This window comes from Aricia agestis, chromosome 16, assembly GCF_905147365.1.
Source record: "Aricia agestis chromosome 16, ilAriAges1.1, whole genome shotgun sequence".
Taxonomy (NCBI): domain Eukaryota; kingdom Metazoa; phylum Arthropoda; class Insecta; order Lepidoptera; family Lycaenidae; genus Aricia; species Aricia agestis.
This window is the reverse complement of record NC_056421.1, coordinates 276563-301630: the sequence shown is the minus strand read 5'-3', so window position 1 is coordinate 301630 and position 25068 is coordinate 276563. Positions and strand designations below refer to the sequence as shown.

Below are 25068 nucleotides of genomic sequence, written 5' to 3'. Positions count from 1 at the left end.
ACAAAGCCGTCAAAAATGTCTCAAATCTAGCGGTATACCTGACCCGGACGCGGGTCCGCGCAAATTACAGGCGTACCTCGCAAATACCAGATAATATTAAAGGGTTCGCAGCTGCTAATGCAGATGTCCGTTCCGGGGACGTCAGTTATGATTACGGGGCTGAAATACTACCGTTAATCGCTGGGATTGTGTTCTATTACAGAATATACTTGGGTGGCACAAGCTTTATTTTCATTACCTATCCGTCTGTTTTAGATATACTTACTACGATCGGAACCTTGGGAATTATTTGGTGGCAATGATATAATATTATGAAAAACTTAAAGCACATATTATTTTACCATAACTGGGCATTAACTCGTTAATCGTTAATTAACGAAGTTAACATTTTGATTAACGGATTAACTTTTAAGTTAACTTTTAAAAATATTAACGGACTCGTTATAAGCAGAAGTCCGTTAATCGTTAATCCAATGCCTACTATTTACCGCACGGCACCGCGGCGCGGCGCGGCGCAAAAACAGGTTCAGACAGTTAGGCCGGCCGCAAATTGTCCGAAATTTCTGATCAGAAACATATGAACTGCCATCCGATCGAGTTCTCTGGTGTTTCGTCCCAACCAAGGTTTTTGGGCCCAGTGGGCCAAATCACCAGATATGAATTTTTAACATTTTTTTCATCTGGCGATTGGTCCCAAGTAATTATTTTTTATGACTTTTGGGCTTATGTCTATGCTAGCATATATGCTAGCAAAAAAGTTGTAGATTTGAATAAAAAACAAAATAATTGCTTTGTATGAAAGCATTTATTACACACTGAATGAATATAATATGATATTTAAAGAAAAATAATACAATGGACATGTATATATTAAAATCTCTTATGACATTTTCTAAATAATCTAAATATATTATTATTGTATAGTTATTTCAGTTTAAAATTTATTTATTATTTTTATATAAAGCTTATATCGACGGGTAAAAGCGGAAGTGGCGTAACTTGAATTTTGGCCAAAATCACTTTTTAATTGATTGTTGTACTTATAATCGAATGGTCCATATCTCGTCTTTCTACGATAAATTCTAGTAAACTCACTCACTCGGCGAAACACAGCGGAAGCGCTGTTTCACGCCAGTTTTCTGTGAGGACGTGGTATTTCTCCGGTCGAGCCGGCCCATTCGTGCCGAAGCATGGCTCTCCCACGACAAAATTTTAAATATTAATTCATTATGTATGACATGTGCCAACAAAAACCTAATTTTCGCACAAAAATTACCCATTTTAAAGCCTTCTGAAATTTCTTAAAAGTCAGTAAGCAACGACAGATATGGTACAAACTACAAGCGCCATTTAATCAATAAGAAAAGTAAATGAAATTATTATCATTTAGTACTACCGACATTTTACCAATTTATAAATCCACATAATAATGTCAGAAGTGGCACTACCGACAATTTAACCATTTATAAAACCGATTAAAAATGTCGTATGTGGTACTACCGACATTTTACACATTTGAAAAACCGGTTAAGAACATTGGATGTGGTACATCCTACAGTTTTAAGTTACCTACGATAAATTAATGTTGATGAAGTTAAGAATTCATTTCATAATCAAATCTAAAGCTATTGCTTCTAAATATTTTTAACAGTATAGCTTATGTTTTATTAAACACTAGCGGCCCGGCCCGGCTTCGCACGGGTGGACATTGGTTTTTAAATTATTTTTTTTAAATAAAGGTAGTCAATCTTTAAGTTAAGCAGAACATAAAAATAGTTTACATTATTTAGCCTGCAACTACTATATTATAATTATTATGTACATATAACACATTTTTATTGTATTTTTTTTTATATTTTTATATTTTAAGTGTTATGTTTGATTATTTTATCCTTACCTGCAGAACTATAAGACTATAGTACATCACTTTGCGATAGGTAAGTATAGTCTATAATTTATAAAGCATAAGCAAGAAGGAATATTTTGGTAGATTTTTCACACAATTATTAACACTTAATACGGTTCCCTTTTTTCTCTCATTAAATATAGCCTATATTCAGCAGAAATAGTGTGGATTAAAAAATATGCATTAATACTTCCATCGTACATCGGCATCGTGGGTATCGCAGACACAATAGATCTTCAATTGTTATGCTGGCAGCCGGCTGCCGCTATTGGAGATTTATAGTTAAAGAAATTAATTAATTATAATAGCAATCAAAAATAATAGTCATTCAAAACTTATTTTAAAAAGTTCTAAAAATATTACTTTCGTAGTCATAACTTTTAAAGCTTTTTTGACATTAGGATTATAATAATGAAGCACGATAGTCTATATCAAATCAATAAAGCAGCACCCGGCTGTCGCATAACTATTGAAAATCTATTGTGTCTGCGATTCCCACGATCGAGGTAATATTTACGTGGACTCTCCGGGCGAGTCTGTGGCACTGATAATTAAATCTCTCCCCTACCGCACGCACACCCGCGCATCGCGCCTTGACGCCCAATTCGCAACGTGCAGCAGAAATCGTAATATTTTAATTTCGCCATAACATTAAAACCAAACGTCCAATTTTAATCATTCAAAGACCAAATATTATCTACATTAACTGTACTTAGTGATGAAATAATTTATTTTGATAAGGGTCAATAGCATGATTTAAATAAACGCATTTAAATATAGTCCAAAAAAAATTCTAGATTTTTTAATAAAAAAATGGTTATTGTGCCTCACTCAACATAGATAGGTATAGTGTGTCGCGGACTTTTTTGTAGATATTTAAAAGATCTATAATTACTTAGAACATTTTATGCCTCTATCTTTTATAGTTTAGGCAGCGTACGCAAAATAAGTAACTTTTCTGGTTGATTTTTTAAACCTTGCGTCCGAAAATCCCAAATATCTTACGGAACCTTATATTTTTCCAAAATAAAAATTAGCCTATGTTCAGCAGAAATAATGCAGGATTCCAATGGTAAAAGAATTTTTCAAATCGGTCCAGTAGTTTCGGAGCCTATTCGACTCAAACAAACAAACAAACAAACAAAAAATCAAATCTTTCCTCTTTATAATAGTAGTGTAGATAAGCTATACTGTTAAAAATATTTAGAAAGATTATAAAGAATAGTAAATACCATTTTCCGCACTAGCGTTAGCTTTGGACATAATATTACCATCAGCATTTTTTGCCTTTTAGTATATTTTTCTTAATTTCGTTGAGAACCAAGTTTTAATTGGCCATGCTGGACTTGTAGACATTGAAAATGGCGTCGAAAAGTAAAAAAATATAACTACGGTAGCAAAAAATCAAGTGACAGCGCGACGTCCATTCCCTCCGTTAACATAGTCGGATGTGGCACTTCGTGCGCTCTTACTCGCTTCCGCGTTCCGTTAATAACGTAGGTAGTGACTATCCGACATTGTTAGCGGGCTATCTTAATAATATACGACATTTTTAATGTGGCTATTTCAGAAACTACGAATAATATAGATTTTTTCTTTTCAACTCACGGTAGCCTTGGTTATATGGACATATTTTATGAAATAAAACAAAAATGACGATTGTGCAGATCCGACATTGTTAATAGTCATGAGCGATTTATTTATTTATTTATTTATATAATATGCTTTATTGTGCTCAAAATGTACAAACATAATAAAGGAGTTACATGAACTCAGCATGAGCACAAAGGCATATATATATATATACAAGAATTGCCCGTTTAAATATATAAGATTTCTTACATATTAATACTTTTTTATCAAGTGTCCACTCTACGGCTATTTAGGTTACTCCGTTACTCTCCACGCACAAAAAACTCTCGACTCTCTCGACTCTCGACTCGACGTTAAAAAATAGAACTATGTGCAATTTTGAATTTGAAAATTGTTCGGAAGAGATTGCCGGAAAACAATATAAGGGAACATACCCATACTACGTGACCCATTTAGGGGGAGGAGGGGGGTCTTCAAAATACCACGCTTGGTCACAAGAGGGGGGAGGGGGTCTAGACTTTTGTCACGTAGTCAATTTCGCCGAGAGAAACGTCATACGAAAATTTTTTTATTCGACATTTAAAACTTGACACTGGCATTTATTATGGTTATTAATAGCCAAAAATTATTTTTGTCAATACCACGTGAACAATTGAAGGGGGGGGGGGGTCTTGGCATATACTACGCGTGGTCACCAGGGGAGGGGGGGGGGGGGGGGGGGGTCAAAAAATCTTAAAAAGTAGGTCACGTAGTATGGGTATGCTCCCTAAGGACGCTCAACGACATATATCTGCCATGCATAGAATTATTATAAAGTCACATAATATTATAATTATAATACAAACTTGCTCTGTTTGTTGTAAATTTTATTTTATTTCATGGATTAACAAAATAATTATATAAAATTAACAATAAAAAATGGCTACAAACTAATTTTTAATGACACAAGTCACAACACAATCATGAATGATGATGATGAATTATGAATCAGGGACAGACTTGAAAGTTGAAGCATTTGTATTCTGTGCAGACAAGTGACAAGTTGACAACTGACAAAAATTGACAAAATAATAATATTTTTTAGTCTGTGAGCGGCCATTTTGGAAATCTGAGTTTGATAATTTTAGGTGTTTGTCGAATCAGAATAAATGTTATGTTTTTATTCTACCTACATACTTTCCACAAAAATTAGGCCGTTTAATATCATACATGCGTGGACGTTTCACCATCGCCGCCGCCACAAGCGCTACATCCGCCAGCTAGAGGCCCCGCGATCAGCTGTCACGTACACTTGACGTGAACACAAACAAATCAAAGGGGGTGCTATGCCCTTATCGTCATGAACGGGACGTTCTATGAGCAGCTGGGGTGCGTGGCCGGGATGTTCGAGCAGTGGGGCACCTGCGAGCGGACCGTGGTCGCCTGCGCTCTGGCCAAGCGCGTGCCCTGGCCGGGTCTGCGGCTGGTGCAGAGGACTGTGGAGGCGGCGCTGCAGAGCCGCGTCGAGGACGAGCGGTTGGAGCGGGACGCTAACGATGATACGCATGTGGCCAGCCTCCTTGCCGCCAGAGCTGACGACGATGACGAAGAAGGTACTTATCCAATATGTTACAACTTACATCAGTGGGCGTCATGTTCAACTACCTTAATTTCGTTAACAGTTTGTGAGTTAATACTTTAGTTGTAGTTAACTTGTTACTTATTTTGAGAATGTTGTAATTTAACTCCATTTTTGCTTGTTACTCTACCTATATGACTATACACATTATTGAACTTTCCAATCTATGCATTTTCTAACATGATTTAACCCGTCAATTGTGGGAAAACGAAACAATAGATATTCTATATATATACTACAATAACTGTTGGAGTCTGTTTACAGTAGATCTTGCTTACAACTTTATTTATGTACAGAAATTTTTACAACCCATGCAATTTAACTGTGCACCTTGCCCTGTGACGTTATTACGTGGTGGTACTAAATCCCAACTAAGTGCACAGTTAACTTACAAAGGTTCCGTATCTAGATGAATACATTGCTGCAATAAAGACTATCCTATAATACTCCCCAGGATACAAATGATATAATGTATATTGATTTCATCTAAATGGTTAGTTTTCAATGGTTTGAGCATAAAGAAGAGACAGAAAAACTTACATTCATAAACATCTCTTTAGAGAAGGTGTAATTTCGTATGTTCTTAGTAATATTTTAGCAGTAGTATTTTCTGATGGTGATGGCATATTTTAAGGAACATAAATATTAAATATACTTGTTTTATGTTTTTCAAAGGATTTCTATGGTCTTCACTCTTCACTCATAGTTGTTAAACCAAAATGGAAGATGTAATAAAAAATAAAATATTCTTGGGAGTTAAATGATATTGTATAACATTGATCAATGTTCCCATGTTTAATTTTTACATGAGCAATCATACATAATTTAGAAACTAGCTTATGTAGTGTTAATTATTATATTTTGCTTAACCCATTGATTGTGGGAAAATAAGACACAATAGATATTCTATTGTGTCTCGTTCACCTGTGAGCGTATGAGGCTTGATGCCTTCTTCACTTATAATCCATAATGTTTCAGCAAGTGCAACAATTGTAATTACCGTAGGGCTAAAATAATGAATCATAAGTATTATTTGATCGCTCAGAGAAACAATCAGTCAGTGGAGTAATAAAAAGTGATCAACAATGACATTTGAAGGAGACCAGACACTAATTACCGACATTAACATCACACCAAGGCTTCATTTTGTATTGTTTGCAAATGTTAATATTTATGATTATATTTGTATACAGTTTATCTATAAAAACGCTGAATGGAGTTAACTTAATATAACTTTTATGCCAACAATACCTTACTGTATTGCTATTTGCCTTTCTTTACTTTGCAAATTGTTTAATGTTTAATTTCTTTATTCATCAACATATTATAATATTATAATAATAACAAATTATATATTGGAATTAATTAGGAATGGTGCATTAAATTTTGAAAGTAAACATAGTGACTTATTTCAATGTTGCAGTGAAATTATGAAACTTTTCTAGACATTATGTTTTCACAAGGATTTTAAATTACTATGTATTTCACACTGCAGATATTTCTTTGCAAGTTATACTGGTAGATCATTTATTCACACCCAAACACTTGGTGAGAATTTCTAAGCTAATATAAATGAAGAGCACAGGGAAAGATCAAAGTCACCCTAAAACTGCTTTGAGGTTAATAACGCCATCTAGTTCGTAAGACGCTAAGCTTGCCTGTCACTATTATTTTTTTACATAAAAGTTATTAGTGATCATAGTCTAAGCAGTAAAAGTTAAAAACGATCAGAGTCCGAGGACTTTCATCATTCTTACAAGTTTTCGAACAAAAAGTCAAACGTCAGTTGACATTCTCATGCTCTGTGACATTTATATGAATTATAGGATTTAGGTTTGGCCCTGAACTGGAAAAATCTATTCATATAAATAAAATTGGAGTGTCTGTTTGTAATATTGAAATAACCGTTTTTTACTACATGCATATGAATATTTAGACGGTACATACACCAAAATAACAATTTTTAGAATTTTTGTCTGTCTGTATGTCTGTCTGTTTGTTCCTGCTAATCTCCGAAATGGCTGGACCGATTTAAACGGGACTTTTATTGGCAGATAGCTGATGTAACAAGGAGTAACTTAGGCTACTTTTTAACCGACTTCCAAAAAGGAGGAGAATATTTTTTTCTTTTTTTATGTTTTACCTATTTATTTTACTCCGCCGTTTGTGGACCGATTTTCAAAATTATTCTGTTGTTGCATAAGATATGGTCCAAATTAGATACCATGTTCATAAAAGTGGTGATCTGATGATGTAATCCATGAGAAATCGAGGGGACTCCTTGAAATTTATATGGAAACATAGCGTGATTCGAATTTTTTCAGAAGGACTTCAAGCATACACTACCAAAAAATAGGAATTTGCACTGAAGTATACCCTGGTTCCGAAGGTGCTGTTTAAAACTATTGAATACTTTTTTTTTATTATTTCTCCAAAATCATGCGATCAGTCTTTCAGACTATGAGCAGATGAGTTTAACGAATTGTGGCAGGCGGAGATTGTTCCCCATTGGGCACATCTCTATATTGATTATTTTGGATCTTAATCCAGTGTGTCTAAGTCCAGGATATTTCGCCTTTTAAGGCGATTAGTAGTGTCTCTGTGTAAGAGCATTTGGGCCAGCTGATTTGGGTGGTTTTTTAGCCGAAATTTGTACTTTGTGCTGAGCATTTAAATTTCCTCTTTCACTGTCTGAAGGCCCAAAAATTCGTGTACTTCTGAGTTTTTAATGAACCATGGGGTGTTGTACATCTGTTTAAGAGATCTCTTGAGCGGATGTTCAGCTCTTTTCTTTTGGTTTCAATGTGCTTCTTCCAGGTTAGTCGGCTATCAAGATGCATACCCAGGTACTTAACGGTATCACTTTGGGGAAGCTCTCTTTCTCCGAGTTTTACTGATGGACATTTGTCCCGACACAAGGTAAATGTTACTTGGATGGATTTGCTAGCACTAGCATTTATCCTCCATTTTTTGAGCCATGAGTCAATTTTTGAAAGACTATTCTGCAATTCTAGCGAGGCTATTGTTGGGGATTTATTTGATGCTAGAATGGCTGTATCATCAGCATATGTTGCGGTTGTAACTCCTTGGGTCTGAGGCATGTCAGATGTAAAGACGGTATAAAGTACTGGAACGAGGACCGAACCCTGTGGTACTCCTGCTAGTATATTATAGAAGCCAGATGTGCTGTTACCTTCTTTTACTTGAAAAATTCTGTCAATGAGGTAAGAGTTAAGCAGATGGTAAAAAGAGTGCGATATGTGTCGTTTGATTTTGCACAGCAGACCTTTGTGCCACACTCTATCAAAGGCTTGTTGAACGTCTAAAAAGATCCCAGCACAATACTCTTTTCGTTCCAGGGCCGCTCTTATGGTGTGACAGACTCTATGTACCTGCTCTACTGTAGCGTGTTCAGCTCTAAATCCAAACTGATGGTCTGGTATAAGGCTTTGACACGAGTCCAGGAGTCTTTCCAAGATTATCTTTTCTAGCAGTTTCGAGAGAATTGGCAGTAAGCTGATAGGTCTGTAGGAAGTTACGTCATGCTGTGGTTTGCCATTAGGGTAGTTTTGTCATTGGGATGTCTGCTGTGGTGCCATATCCTACTTAGTCTTCTTTTTTCTAGAATTTTTTGTCTAATTTCAAGGGAGACCACGTTTTGTCTTAGCTTATTATTTGTAACAGGGGGGGGGGGGGGGGGGGGGTGAGTATTTTAGCTGCGTCTTCTATATCTTCTTCGGTTTTTAAAGATACTTTTAATCTTAAGTGATCGTCTACAATTCGTCTAAAGTTGTCCCAGTCAGTCATCTTACTGTATAATTTTGACGACTTTTGTGTGTATAGCACAGACGAGCTCACTGTAAGGATTACAGGTATGTGGTTAGAAGAACCGTCAAGGCATGTCTCTACTTTATGAAATAATCGAGCTAGTCCTTTCATCACAAAAAAAGTCTATAATGTCTGGAAGCCTATTAGGGTCAGTAGGCCAGTGCGTCGGTTCGGCTGGAGTAATCGCGTTTATTTTGTGTATCTCCAAGCACTTCTTGAGCTCCCTACCTCTTGTGGTAATTAATCTGGAACCCCAGTGTACATGTTTGGAGTTCCAGTCACATCCAACTATAAATCGAGTCTCTAGTTTTTTAAAGAACTCTGTAAATTGCCTTTCAGTAATTTTATGTTTAGGTGGGCAATAAATTGAAGCCACATTAAAGTTTCCATTTTTTGTGTACATTTTTACCGTGGTTGCTTGTATGTGTTCTGTTTGAAATGGCGGCATTTCATGGTGTTCTAGTGAAGATCTTACTAATGCAGCTGTTCCTCCATGTGCCGTGCCGTCCGGATGATTTGTGGTATATATGTTGTAATTTTTTATTTTTATATTGTTATTAGATGTGAAATGAGTCTCAGATACTAATAATATGTCTAGGTCATGATATTTGATAAAGATTTCAACTTCTTCTTTGTTTGGGGATCGACCATTGGTGTTCCAAGTTGCTATCTTGAGTGTGTCAATCATTTTGTCAAGGTGTTGACAAGTGTTGTGAGAAGCCCCATTAAGGCGCTCATTTGCTGCAGTATGAGATCCATTTTTTCCGCTTGTTTTAGGTATAGTTGTTCTAGTTGGTTAGTTGGTAAGGTTTTTGCATTAGGTAAGTCATTGGTCCCGGGGACGTCAGTCACTTTGTTTTTTGTTACATTTGCATAGGATTTTGATGCATCACTTATTTTATTCACGTCCTCTTTAGGTATGGTATGCATTTGTTTAGTGGGGTTTTTCTCGGATTCGTTTCGATTGTTAACAGGCCTACCTTTATTTGTTCTTCTGGCCATTATTTCCTTATACACCTCACAGCCTTTGTAATTGGCCGGGTGTGGACCAAGACACAAGGCACATGTTGCTGTAGTGTTTTTATCTTTCTTTGGGCACTACCGAGTAGCATGTGAATGTGCACATTTAAGACAGCGATATGGCCGCATGCAATAATTTTTTGAATGCCCAAGTTGTTGACATCTCTGGCACTGAATTACGGTTGTCCTTTTTTTGGGATCTTCTATGGTAACAACTTGGTGATAGATAATTCTTATTTCTCTCGCAGCATTATTGTTGGGTCCATTTACTAGATTTACAAAGAAGGTAGAGGTTGGTTTTTTATTTGGTCCATATCTACAGTTTATTATTTCACCACAGATTGTATTGCCTGTTTTCTCGAATGCACTTTTAATTTCGTCATGAGGGGTTGTATGGTGTAAATTTTTTATTTACACCATACAACCCCCCCCATATTATTAACGACCCACAACCACAAAAATGTCAGGTTGTGGATATAAATAACTTAAGTTTTAAATTAAGTAACATGTACTTGGATAAGTATTTATTATCCAATTTCTGCAAGCGACATGTAGCTGGTATGCTATTTAATATTTTTACTTTTTCACAAGCCAAGAATTTGGCTTCTACGACTACTGGTTTTATTGAGCAGGATACTTACCATAGTATTAACGAATTGGAACATGTTCCAAATAACCATTTAAATTAGAGAATAAGACAATAGAGACTGCCTCTGGCAGTTATAATAACTCAAGTTTGAATAAAAATTTTAAAAACTTCAAAGATTTAAGTAATAATAATTGTAATGTTGATTACATTACACTCTGGTGCATCAAAACCTACAAGGAATGGTAGGTAAGGAACTTGAAACTGAGTTATTTTTAAAGGAATTGGACGTTGATATTTTGTGTATTTCTGAACATTGGTTCAAAAAATATGAACTCATTTTCAATTTCAGTGACCACCAGATTGCCAGTTCGTTCAGTAGAGAGGAGGCCATAAGAGGTGGCTCTTTAATATTAATCAATAAAAAAATTAAACTCAAGGAACGTAAAGACATTATTAGTCTCTCCACTGAACGAATTATTGAGGTAGGCTGTATAGAGTTTAGTTATCTTATTATTGTGAGCGTATACAGGCCTCCATCAGGATTATATGATTCATTCGAACAAGTCATGGAACAAATTCTATACAAAATATGTGCATCTAATAAAAAAGTTATAGTCTGTGGTGACTTCAATATAAATTTATTAGATTCGACCCCCACCACTATTAGATTCACATCTTTGTTTAAATCATATAATCTTCTTAATCTATTTTATGAGCCAACTAGAGTATGTGATACAACGACCACTTGTATTGATAATATTTTTACTGACATTACTCCACAAAAAAAAGAAATAATAAATAAGCTTAGCTCTGATCACTGTGGACAGTTAGCTTCTTTTAATATAAATTGTGATAATAACTTAGAGGAAAAGCTTGTATTTATTCCTGTGAATACTAAACGCATTGAGAAGTTTAGAAATAATCTAAGTTCAAGTATTCAATTATTGAATGGGTCGAATAGCTCAGATGAAGCTTTTAATAAATTATTTAAGATAATCATCATCATCATCATCATCATTGGCCTCTTCATCAATTACTGATGATTTAGGTAGGGGTCATATTATGGGTGCAAACTGCAAGCTTCTGTTTCAGACACTTCTTTTGATGACTATAGAGTCCAATTCTCGATCGACAAGACCGTCCGCAATTTATGCACAAGAGAGCATTGTTTGATGGATGAGGTTGTGAATTATCGCTAGCTTTGACACGCCTTTCAGCCAACCTGTCGAACCATTTTCGATCATGGTACCGGACTCCCTGAGCTATACTTTGCCTCCACCTGTTTCTGTCTTCGGCGAGCTCGTCCCATGCATTCTGCTTGATGTTGAAGGAGGCAAGGTCACGTTTAATACAATCTTTGAAACGTAGCTTCGGACGCCCAATGCCCCTCTTTGCATCCGCTACCACCGCCAACATAAAGATAATAAGAACCCAATTTAACAGTGTGTTTACTTCAGTAACGGTTAGAAACAATAAAAAAATGAAAAATAATTTTACTAAATGGGCGACTGCAGGAATTAAAATAAGCAGGCAAAGATTGTATAGTCTGTACGAAGAAAAATGTTTTAATAATAGTGTAGCATTTAAAGAATACGTTAAAAACTATTCTAAAACTTTTAGAAAAGTTTGCAAATCTGCTAATGTATGTATGTATGTACATAAAGAAAAAGATTAAAAATTCCAAAAATAAAATTAAAACTACTTGGAAGGTTATAATAGCTGGTGAGACTGGAAACGTCACCTGTCGTAGCTCGGATTTTCAACTGTATTTTGAAAATAAAGAAATTACCAATGATCTAGAAGCTGCGACGGCCTTTGAATGTAATCAAACACCAGAAATAAGTACAAGCTAGATTTGCCAGTGATCAGACTTAGTAAAGTCAGTAAATCTTTTAAAGGTCAATGTATACGCCTTTTCAATAAAATCCCAGAAAACGTTCAAAATCTTTCCATTAATAAATTTAAGAAAGTAGTCAAAGAGCGTTTGTGTGCCAAAGCCTATTATAAGGTCAATGATTTCATAAACGATGGCACATCTTGGGAGTAGGATGGCTGCTTACAAGGCTACTTCTACATTATTGTACATGACTTACTATGTATGTTTACATTGTATAATTTTAAGTTACAGCATTGTAAATTTTATTTTAAAAGATTAATTTTTTTACCTCACTTTTTTTTTGGTAAAAAAGTGGGCCCCGTGCGAGTTTCTTACGCCGGTTCTTCTCGCCGGGATAGTTCCCGAACCGGTGGTAGGCACCGTAGCTAATATTAACATTCTAAAAGTATTTTCTTAAAATCTACTCAGAAATAAAAAAAAAAAATTTTTTATTTATTTAGTTAGTACTTAGTAAGTTAATAATACATTAGTGAATTCATTAATCTAAATATTGTACACAGCATTGTTAGTAGAAAAGAAATACAATGTCAATATCACATTACTCATTCCTCACTGAATAAATCATGCAATATGTTTTAGTCAGTGAGAACTAAGTAATGAGAATGCATGCTAAAATGTCCTCATATGTTTCAGAGCGTCTCCGTCAACTGCTAACCCTGCTACCTCTCCTGCGGACGGACAACGAGCGCACCAAGTGCGTGTACGTGAGCGCGGTGCCGGCGCTGGTGCAGCGCTGCGTGGACGCGCCGCGGCGGTGCGCGCCCGACCTGTGCCGCCAGCTGCTGTCCTACATGCTGGTGCACCCCGCTCTCACCGTGCACGACCACACGTGAGTACACAGCTGCTACTGCGGATGATAATGGTGATGATATATCATATGAAATGGTTTTGAAAAAAGTAACAAAGGTTTGTCTTTGGTGTGTCCCTATTACTCTAAAGTCGGTATTTCTTGTGTAGATACAACCTGGCAGGGTGGCCATGTTAAATGTCCAAGTCGGTTTATGAGCTGCTGAGTATGACACCATTAACATAAAATAATATGTTTAGAATTATTCTGACCCTGGGTATTGTTTTTTTTGGGAATCATAACAATTATAATATAACATAATATGTAATTGTTTTTTTATTATTTATTAAATTTCAGTACCCTCACACAATGGCTGCGGTTTTTGGAGAATCACATGTCCGGAAACCGAACAACGGAGGCAGTGTGGCAGCAGAAGATAGAACCGTGTCTATTCTCTCACAGCAATATATGGGGCGAGAACAACAGCTTCCGAAGAACTATTGGCAAGAACATAGAGTTCAAAGGCCTTCTAGATTCTATAGAGCAATCCATATACTCAGATATCCTGCAAGAGTCATTCTCCAAGAACGGCAGAGATGTAGACTTGAGCCTGGAGGGGGACATGCTAAGCTTTGACCCAGCAATCATACAACCCAAGTCACAGAGATCTAACAGTCTTACTCCCCCATCTACGAATATGATGCACATGTCTTCATCAGCTGAGAATTTAAATGATGAGTCCTTCGTTCAGAAGCCTAGAAGTTTTTCCCTGTCGAGTGAGCATAGCCTTGGACAGCTCAGACCAATGATCATGTATGGGACGACTGGCAGTGAAACTCGATTGGATGATCTAAGACTGAACAACTTCACGGAGCACCCGGGAATGTCGACTGTGGGTCAATGGCTCAAAAGTCTCCGTCTACATAAATATGTGTGGTTGTTTACCAACATCAGCTACGAGCAAATGATGGCGATTGATGAGGAGTATTTGGAGAAACTAGGTACGCTTCTTACTATTATAGTAGATCACAATTAAAACTAATGTTTAAATTCATTCTCCCTTACTCATAAAATGATGCGCACAGTTATAGCGTAATCATGCCTGCTCTGTTCCAGGTTTTATGTTGTAGTATAATATTTATTCTATAAACTGTTTTAGGTGTAACAAAAGGCGCGCGGCACAAGATCCTCCTCTCCATACGCAAGCTGCACGAGCGCGGGGCTGTCCTCGACGCGGTGCGGGCGGAGCTGCGCGCGGCGGGCGGGGCGGCGGGCGCGGCGGGGGGCGTGACCCGCGCGCTGGAGCGACTACGCGGCGTGCTGCTGTCGCCTATGCCGCCTGCATCCGACCTGCCCGCTGCCGTAGTTGAGGCACTCGAACTGGGTGAGACAGAGAGTATATGTATTGCGGACACACATGAGCATTATACAAATTTTAAATTTGGCGTTGGAGGCATCCTGTGAAAGGATGTATTATTTAAAATATTTTATTAAAATGCGAGTTACTTACGTTCATGTCCCTGATGTACGCGACATTGTAAGCGAATCTGGTCCGCAAGCAAGTTTCCCGCATCCTATCATATTTTGATGGATGCTTTTTCTGTCACGTGGGCAACTCGCAAGCATGTTGGCACCCGCATGTGGACCACCACCCTTATTAGGTTACTTGATGAACATGAACTTATTTGCTTGTAAGGTCACTTTTGATGTTAGATTTTTTTAAAACAGCATTTAAAAAGTATAAACGTCAAAATAATGACATTACAACTTTTTAAATTGTGTTTTCAGCGTCGGCGTGTCTCGGCGGCGCCGGCGCGGAGGAGCCCGAGGTGGATCCCATGTCGCTGCACTGCTGGCTCGTTGAGAAGGTATTAGTTATATTAATATTATCTTTTAAACGAGCAATTCTTGTATATATATAATTGAAATCTCGGAATCGGCTCCAACAATTTTCATAAAATTTAGTATATAGGGAGGGGGTTTCGGGGGTGATAAATCGATCTAGCTAGAAATCATTTTTAGTCATCAAATCAATGTCATTTTATTCGAATACCGAGCGAAGCTCGGTCAAACAGCTAGTAAATTATTATGTTCGCTGGGCTTGAAATGCTCCAACCGAATTATAAATATTATATTGGATATGATTTTTTGCTGGAATTACTTGGAGTAGAGTGGCCAGAGACAGATGAGAATCATGGAAGAGGCCAGGAGGCCTTTGCCAAATAACAATCAGAAATTGGTAAACTTAGATACTGAAATAAAGGCTATAATATATTTAACGGAGTTTACTATTATCTTCCCTACCCTCCCCTATTACCCTATTCCCTCAACGGCAACGCACCTGCAGCTCTTCTGATGCTGCGAGTGTCCATGGGCGACGGAAGTTGCTTTTCATCAGGTGACTCGTTTGCTCGTTTGCCCCCTTATTTCATAAAAAAAATATTTATTATTATATTGGATACACCACCAGCTGTATATGGGTCATTTGTTTTAATTATTTTTTTTATTTCTAAAATATGTTAGAGAAAATACAAGTATTAAAAATGAACACTTATATTTTCTCTAATACCCTGATTTGGTTGAAAAGGAAAATTATCGATATATTTTCCTTTTTGTGTTTTCCCACCGTGTTAGTTTCAATCTACAGGACCGGTGGTAGATCAACACACTGACTTGCTGATTTATTTTTTTTCAAATTAATTCACATTTAAAATAAGAATAATAATACAATATAATACATTTTATTTTTAAGGCACTGCACCACTCGTCGTTCCGCGGCGCGGAGACGCAGGCGGCGCTGCGGCGGCTGCGGCACCGCCTGCCGCCGCGACAATTCTTCAGCCACGTCAGCGACATGCCGCTGCGACGACACACCAAGCCCAGGTCAGACACACTACGAGTATAGCCATGTAGTGGGGAAAATCCCTGCGAAAGACGTTAACAACACTATTACGTATGATATTGAATAAGTTACTCATTAGGGATGATTCATGAGTTACTCATTGATTCATGAGTTGGTCATTAGAGTTACTCATTAGCTATGTCCACACTGAAACGGGTTTTTTTTTTAAATGAAATGAGGGGGCAAAGCAAACGGGTGGTCCTGATGGAAAGCAACTTCCGTCGCCCATGGACACTCGCAGCATCAGAAGAGCTGCAGGTGCGTTGCCGGCCTTTTAAGGTAATAGGGGAGGGTAGGGAAGGGAAGGGAATAGTGGAGGGTAGGGAAGGGAATAGATTAGGGGATTGGGCCTCCGGTAAACTCACTCACTCGGCGAAACACAGCGCAAGCGCTGTTTCACGCCGGTTTTCTGTGAAAACGTGGTATTTCTCCGGTCGAGCCGGCCCATTCGTGCAGAAGCATGGCTCTCCCACGTATATATCTGACATTGACCAAAAGGTAGCTATAATGACTGGTTTAATCACTAATATTTTCGATACACATGCTCCGGTCAAAAGAATTAAAATTAAACATGTACCGGCACCTTGGATGTCACAGGATCTAATTAACATTATGGCTAAGCGTAACCGTGCAATGTGTCGTTACAGAAAGAGACCGACAGACGAGAATTTTGCCAAATACAAGTACCTGCGAAATCGTTGCAGTCGTTTGTGTAGGGATGCCAAACGACGCCACATACACTCCTCAATAGATCAAGGCAAACCCCTCTCAATTATGGAAATTTTTATCAACCCTCGGCATTGGCAAAACTGCTAGTCAATTGGACAATTCTTTAAATTTAAATGATCTCAATGTTCATTTCTCTACTTCACTGTTTTCGTTGACCAGTCTACAAAAACACATACAATTTCCCACCTCGATTTGGGAATCGTATCAGGCTTACTATCCGTCTCCGTCGCAACTCCCATATCCTCTGTTTACTTTATAATATTTTGCATAATCCTCTCTCTCCATCCTATCTGCTCGATAGATTTAATTTTTCCCACCCTCCTGAAATCCCGTGCAGATCCAATGTCAGAACTAACCTCTCCGTCCCATCCCATTGTACCAATTTCTACTCCTATTCCTTTACCGTGCACGCAGTCAGATTATGGAACTCGCTTCCCCACACTGTTTGTGACAGTCCGACTATCGCTGTGTTTAAGAGACGATTGAAAGAGCATTATCTTAATTCTCAATCACCGTAATTTGTATTATTATGTATACGTATAGTATTTATTTATTATTTTCATGTTATTATTTATTGATTTCAAATATAGGTTTTATATTATAGTCTTAGTATAATATATCGAAAAAATTAGCTCTCAAATTTTTTTGAGCTGTTGTGTTTCTTTTTTGCATTGCAAGTACAGTGGCATTAGATATTATAATAAATAGCTATTCCGTCTTTATTTTTAACCATAAACATGGAAAGATTCAAACACAATTAATGTCCCTTTTTGCTTCCATTATATCTATTTTTAAACATTTCAGGTGGCGCGGCCCGCAGTACCCTACACGCCATGTTAAGCGGTGGGTGGGGCGGGGCAAGTCGCACTCGTACCCGCCCTTCCCGCCCGTGCCGCCGGGCGCCGTGCTGCCGGGCGGCGCTCCGCCCCCCGGACCCGTCGACTACTCCGGCCTCGACGCGCTCTGCCTGCAGATGACCGAGCAGGCTATCAATTAACCCGCCGAGTGAAAGACCTGTGAGGGTCGAAGAGACCCCGTTGAGGGTTGATAAGACCCTAAGTGATGTGTAGTTTTCAAAATTATGGATGACTGACGTCACCAAAAAACTCACAAAAGGCTCTACACGACCCCATGTATCGGTAATCCGCCGACTTGGACCCCACGAAGTCGAAAGATCCTTTAATAGGGTCGATATAACCCCATAAACTATGGGGTCAAATAAGTGACGTGAAATCGAGTCGAAAAGGTCTCGCAATGAATGACGTCGTAAGACGTACGAGTGACTTGTATTATACTAAAAAATAGTAGTTGGCAGCGTGTGTTGCGGGTTCCAAAAGCCGGGTCTATATGACCCCATTGACGTGAAACGAAATTGGGTGTGGGTCCCAAATGAACTATTAGCTTCCTTCTGGATGGATGCTAGGGACTAGACGCCCAACGACGTTATATTGAAGGCCGCTCCAAATTTTGGTTCCGGTAAACGATAGTTTGAGTAAACGGATTGTATTGTCAGTCAACATCGGCGTCGTAGCTTTTTCTTCGTTTCGGTTAGCGCACTTTGCATACTCTCTATATGTTATTTAGTTTGTCAAATGACGAATTTTAAAGCTGTTTTACTGTATTGTATGACTTAGCGACTATTTGATATAGTTGTATATTCTTTACAGAAAACTTTAACTAGCCTAAATAGTTTGTTCTTTCTTAATGAAATTTGTCATTTGACTGGTCTAGCATTCCACACTTTTGGACGCTGATGTTGATTGGCAAACATTGGCGAATTCTGCCAGCAGCCAGGCAATTATGTGGCTTAAATCTGCTACATACGTAATGATAAAATTGTACAGTTTGGTCACCTAGACAAAATATGTGAAAGCTTTCTATGTGCTCTATCCGTCTAGTATAAATATGAAGTCTACTCCAAGTGACCGAACTGTAAAGTTCAATTGTTACCGTCTGTGGCGGCATAGTAAAAAGAGGGGAAGTAAGTTATATTCATACATAGGCACCGCGCGCGGCTTGTATGTGTGCGCTATAGTATCAATGCGTCGCCACACGGTACACAACAAAATCTAGGCCAGTTTTTGAGGCTGGTACCGCCGAGATTTTGTTGTGTGCCGTACGTGGCGACGCATTGTGACGCACACATACAAGCCGCGCGCGGTGCCTTTGTATGAAGATAACTTACTTCCCCTCCTTTTACTATGGTGGCGGGCATTACAAGTTTTGTAATCTCTTATTTATGCTACTAGGTGATGATAATAATTTATATAACAGAGCTATTCCATTTATTTATTACAAATCTTATATTTTATCTTGTATTGGGTAGTGCACCATTTTAATTATTGTATTTGACGTTTTATTTATGTAAGAAACTGTGACATCGATTGTATCTGCCTCCGTGGGATAGTTTACAAGCAGCGCCTTGTTCATTAGCGAGAAGCTACATTGCTCCGATGTTTTATTTATGTGCTATCATAGAAATTGATTTAAAAGCAGAAGTTGACCTACTGTCGGGACTCGGGTTATATCGAGCGAGCCTAGCCGTCAGATTACGACCTACTTAAAGTAGCCCAACCAAATAGCATAGGTCATCCATCCGCCTATTATTCAATTTCTCTGACGGTATTATGCTACATTAATGGTTTGTGTGATCGGACGCGGCATTTCGACGGAACGACGGACAGGAGATGAAGTGGGATGAGTGACGCGTTATCATCGTCTTGTATAATGTATTGTTTTGTCGCGCGTCACCGCAACACATATACCAGCTATCAGAGTGATATATTCATAGGTAGCTAGCAGTCCTACGTATTTTGGTCGAGTTATATCAAATTCAGCTGACGAGTGATGGATCATGGATAACATTGACTTGATATTACCCAACCAAATAATCTTGGTCTGTCTGAATTTCTTTGGTGGCACATGCATTACTTCGTTTCGACTACAGCATGCATGGAGTAGTGTGGCCTCAAGCTAAGATGACGCTGTCCTAATTTGTTTGGTGCTATACTTGCAACATTTATTTAATACTATATTTTAGTTGTAGCGAATAGGTTTGTACTGTGTACTATGATCACATGCGTTAAGACTGCAGTGAGTCAGAATGATTTCCAAATTTATTGCTAATGTTAAAATTCACCAATTACTTTCATTAATTAGTAATGATTGCCTTTTATTGGTGAATGTAAACACGGCATAAACATCACTGGTCAGCTTAGGCGTTGGGCTTCGGTGACTCGCTGCATTCTTGACGTGATTATACTATAGTTAAGACCGAACCCCGGGTAAAATAGTTGAGCTTACGGTAGGTTAAGTTGGCACGGCCTAGCGCAGTCATGCGGGCGTTATTTTGGCACGACTCGCAATTTTATTAGTTTTAATTGTTGACTGATTGCATAATTTATAATGTTGCAGTTGCTAGTAATTCTCGGATACCATAGATGTTTTTTTATTGGGAATGTTTCGCAATCTCCTGTGCTGGTTTTGACTGGATCAAAAGTTTGATTGTATCATGTGCAATGTTTTATTTTACATAGATTACCTACGTTTTGTACATAACCAATATATTTAAGCGATGTGTTTAATGTTATGATAAATTGTTTTATACAAAAATGTGGATATATATTGTGTTGACAAATCTAATTATTACATTAGTAAACGGAATACAGTTACGCTAACATTGTTTTATTTTATTTCATGCCTGTACCTTTACCCACTTTTTAATAATTATTATTATTTGGAACCACTTTGGAACTATGCAGCCTGAAGGGGCATATTACACTATCATCACAAACTATACAGGGGTCAGGTGTAATGTCGGCTGTACACTCTCGCCGAGAGCTCTCGGGCGAGAGACTCGTGTGAGAGCCTCACACGAGACTTGCCCGAGTGCGATCATGTACATTCTCGCTTAGTTCAATCGCAATCATTGTAATCCAAAGACCTATAATCATATTTTAATTTTATTTCTCACAGACACAGATAATGACGTTTATTATTGTTATTTTTCTGTTCTGCACTGTCTAGCGGCGGCGCGACTAGTAGTGAAAAATGCGAGAGTGTCGGGTGCAAAATACTAACACCGGACTGAGAGGGTCCACACTCTGTAGAGAGTTTACTGTGAAAGTAGCAGCACTGAAAGACCAACATTTTTTTTCACTTCTGTATGGTGAAACTCGTGACGCTCGGGCCATTGCCCAATGCCCATACAAAAGTGAAAAAAAAATTTCAGCGCTGCACTTTCACAGTGAACTCTCTACAAGGAACGCGTACACACCCCAAAGTATTATCTTATTTTTGTTACACACGGTATAGAATACTAACGCATACTATCATTATCTTGGATCATTTATATTCTTTATGATCAATGATCATATAACATATCCAATATACAGTCGGGTCATTTTTAACCGACTTCCAAAAAGGAGGAGGTTCTATGTTCGGCTGTGAATTTTTTTAATGTATGTTCAACGATAACTTCGCCATTTGTGGACCAATTTTCAAAATTTTTGTTTTGTTGTATAGGGTATAATCGTGGATTGGTACCATGTTCATAAAAGTGGTGACCTGATGATGGGATCCAGGAGTAATCGAGGGAACTCCTCAAAATTTAAATAGAAATATATGATGATTTTGGTTTAATATGAAGCATTTCGGGCAAATGTTAGCAGAAAGTAAGATTTTGCACCAAGATATGCCATGGTTCGAAGGTGCTGAACAGAACTCCAACAACCAACGGTTATATAGCCGAAGTGCCATACTAAGAAAAAAAAGACGAAAAAAATTTGACTGACAACCGTGAGCCGATGTCACAACAAACAAAAAGTTTCTCAAATCTCAAAAAAATTGTGTTTAGGTACATATTTCTAATAAATACTATACCGTACTTTAATTCTTACTGTTTCTATTGAAAGTGCTAGTCCAGAATACACCAGAACAGACGACAATGGACGGACTAATATGTAGAATTTGCCTGGATAACGAGGGAACTGTGTCTCTCTTCGACAAAGAGAATGATAACGTTCAATACTCTACAAAGCTCATGCGTTTTGTTAATACTGTTGTCGCCGAGGATGACGGCTTGCCGGGAATGCTCTGCGGGGGCTGCATCGGTGAGCTGAGCCTGTCCTATCAGTTCGTCCAGAAATGCGAGGCGTCGGACCGGGTGCTTCGCTGTATTAGCTCGCCCATCGACTTGTACACCGACATCGAAACTAAAGACGAACTAGGAATCAAGCTCGAGCACGTGAAACAGGAGATCGACGCCATAAACAGGCAGGACAGCCTGGACGGGGACGAATTCTTTGAGAACTCGGAACAGACGTGCGAGCGAGAAAAGAGTGAAGATACCAAAGGTAAGCCTCGTAAGAGAAGAACTCACACAAAGTTGGGCAAAGTTCAGTGCGGCGTGTGCGGCCTGGTGGTCCCGAGCCGGTCCGCCATGGAAGCGCACGTCCGCGTCCACACCGGGGAGAAGCCTTTCGCCTGCAGTGTCTGCGGCAAGCGGTACCCCACCCGGGGCGGCCTGAAGCGCCACCACGAGACCTCCCACCAGGAGAGGGAGAGGAAGTTCACGTGCGAGCTGTGCGGCAAGAGTTTCTACAGGAAGCATGACATCAGAACTCACATGAGAGTGCACACGGACGAGAAGCCGTATGCTTGCATGTACTGCCCGAGGCAGTTCACACAGATATCCTCCCGGAATCGCCATCAGAGGACTCACACAGGCGAGAAGCCCTATGCCTGCCCTATATGTGATATGCGGTTCAGTGACAAGGTTCAGGAGCGGAGACACCAGGCTACCCACAGTGACGAGAGGAAGTTTGGCTGCCACCTGTGCAGCAAGACCATGAAAACACGGTACGCCCTCGTCAATCACTTGAAGCTTCATAGAAACGAGAAGCAAAACATATGCAACTTCTGCGGTAAGGCATTCGCCGTGAGAGGTAATTTGCAGCTTCACATCCGTAGAGTGCACTCCGAGACCTCAGGCCAGTGTTCCGTGTGCCAGAAAACCTTCCCTAACCTCGAGACTCATATGAGGAAACATACGGGGGAAAAGCCCTACGAGTGTCATAAATGTACTGCAGCTTTTGCTATGAAACGGAGTCTGACACATCATGTGATATTCAAACATGAAAACCCGCACAAGTACAAGTGCTCGGTGGGAGATTGTACCAAGACATTCCCGAGAAGCAGGATGCTGGAGTTCCATCTACTGAAACACACAAACCACACACCCTACATCTGTCCGCACTGCTCCAGGGGTTTCTTTAGAACGAGTGATCTGTCTCGCCATTTGAGAGTCAGTCACATGGATGTACAAGTTAGAGGTACCATTAAAACTGTAATTGTATGAGACCTATAATTAGAATTAAAATGTTCTAGTCATTACATAATATTACAAAGTTTTAAATTTCATAAAACATTTAATTAACATTCTTATAGGATTTTATATTTCTAAACAATATATATTAAGGACAGTTGTGACTTAAGATGACCTCAGTATTATTTTCGATTACTCTAGCTTTAATAATAATATAGTTACTTTTTAAGGTGTATTTTCACTGAAACTAATTTGCAATACATACCTATTTTGTAATATTGCATAGTGTAAATTATTGTGATTATACTGTTGTGAGCAAGTTTTATTTTAAGGACATCCAGGACAAGCAACTCTACTGTATTTTAACCCTCAGATAGTGTAGCGCAAAAAACAAATTATATTATTTAAACATTATTATATTATTTATAGTTTTAAGAAATACTTACTTTGAGAAAAAAATATTAATCAAGTGAAGAAAACATTTTTTTTTTCTATTTTTGTTTTGGAAATTGAAATATATCTCATATTTAACCGATTTAACAAATAAAAGTTATTTATGTTACATAATTACGCACTTTTTACAAAAATTATGTTTGTGCCAGTCTACAGCATTTTTTTTTTTTTTGTAATTAACTGTAATAGTGCTATACTTACTAGATTGTTGACCAAGCATAATATTATTATATGTAAATATTGTAAAGACCTAAGGTATAGAATATAGATGATCTGAGTGCAACTGTTATTTAAGTATTTATTTATTTATTTACTAGCTGTCCCGGTGAACTTCGTGTCACTTTAAAACCTTCCCTGGACTTCTAAGAATATTTTGAGACTAAAATTAGCCCAATCCGTTCAGCCGTTTTCGAGTTTTAGCGCGACTAACACATTTGAAAATCCATTTTTATATATCTTATATCTTTAAACGAGTATATATAATTGGAATCTCGGAATCGGCTCCAACGATTTTTATGAAATTCAGTATATAGGGGGTTTAGGGGGCGATAAATCGATCTAGCTAGGAATCATTTTTAGAAAATGCCATTTTATTCGTGTTTTATCGAATATCGAGCAAAGCTCGGTCAAATAGCTAGTATAGATTTAATTAGGACACCAAACAGTACATACATCTAAACATTATTAAAACAAGCACATTAATTATTAATTTTTCTGATGCATGTACCCTTAGCAGGTGACACGACATTCGTAATAAAAGCTCCACAAACTACAATACCAAATTAATTAAATACTAAACTAAAAGAACATTAATTACAGGTAGGTAAGTATAATATAAAGTATAATGGGGATTGTCCATTTTTTTTAAATTTTGCTCATTACAAAAACATTTCGAGGAATAAGGTCAGTGATCGTTTTTCTGTATATAAACGAAAAAAATACCCATTAGTTACTTATATTTTTGAACAAATATGTTTAACCTTAGTTTGAACTTCAATGGCATTAAATTAGCAATAAATTCGACCAACATTACGTTTCGAACTTTTGGTAAGCTTCTCGTATCAGCTTTCACATAATGAGAACTTGACGAACCAGCCATTATAAATAAAATTGAAAGGAAATTTAAAACATACTGCAGAGGTCAATTGGCCGCCGGTGATGACGTCAGAGCGAAACTTTAAAAATTTATTGAGAAAAAACTAGCCAATGAATTTCAAAATTATTTAATTTATATTCTTAAAATACCCTATTTTAACGAAAAAAAAATATAAAAAGTACATGTGATTTTTTTTGGACAATGCCCATTGTAAGAGTAAATATCATTTCAAGCAAAGTTAATTAAGTATTAAATTTTAAACATAATTACTGATTAACAATAAAAGAAGACTTAAAACAATGATATTACATAACATTTTTTTTTT

At 37.8% G+C, this 25068-nt stretch overlaps 2 protein-coding genes across 3 annotated transcripts; both read left to right on the top strand.

Moving 5' to 3' along the window:
* Positions 1-4597: 4597 nt before the first annotated feature.
* LOC121734698 (protein Smaug) lies at positions 4598-18964 on the top strand. 2 transcript variants are annotated; one of them, XM_042125298.1, is made up of 7 exons: positions 4598-5086; positions 13083-13280; positions 13596-14239; positions 14398-14622; positions 15027-15106; positions 15991-16121; positions 17674-18964. In XM_042125298.1, exons 1-7 carry the CDS (start codon positions 4839-4841, stop codon positions 17864-17866), a joined length of 1719 nt encoding a protein of 572 aa, XP_041981232.1. In that variant the 5' UTR covers positions 4598-4838; the 3' UTR covers positions 17867-18964. The 2 variants fall into 2 exon arrangements, with proteins under 2 accessions (XP_041981232.1, XP_041981231.1); XM_042125297.1 differs by having other exon boundaries at positions 4598-5091; positions 13085-13280.
* A 2786-nt stretch (positions 18965-21750) lies between these two features.
* On the top strand, positions 21751-23253 carry LOC121734708 (zinc finger protein OZF-like). Its single transcript, XM_042125307.1, has one exon. The coding sequence runs from the start codon at positions 21815-21817 to the stop codon at positions 23225-23227; it is 1413 nt and encodes a 470-aa protein (XP_041981241.1). The 5' UTR covers positions 21751-21814; the 3' UTR covers positions 23228-23253.
* The last annotated feature ends 1815 nt before the right edge of the window (positions 23254-25068 follow it).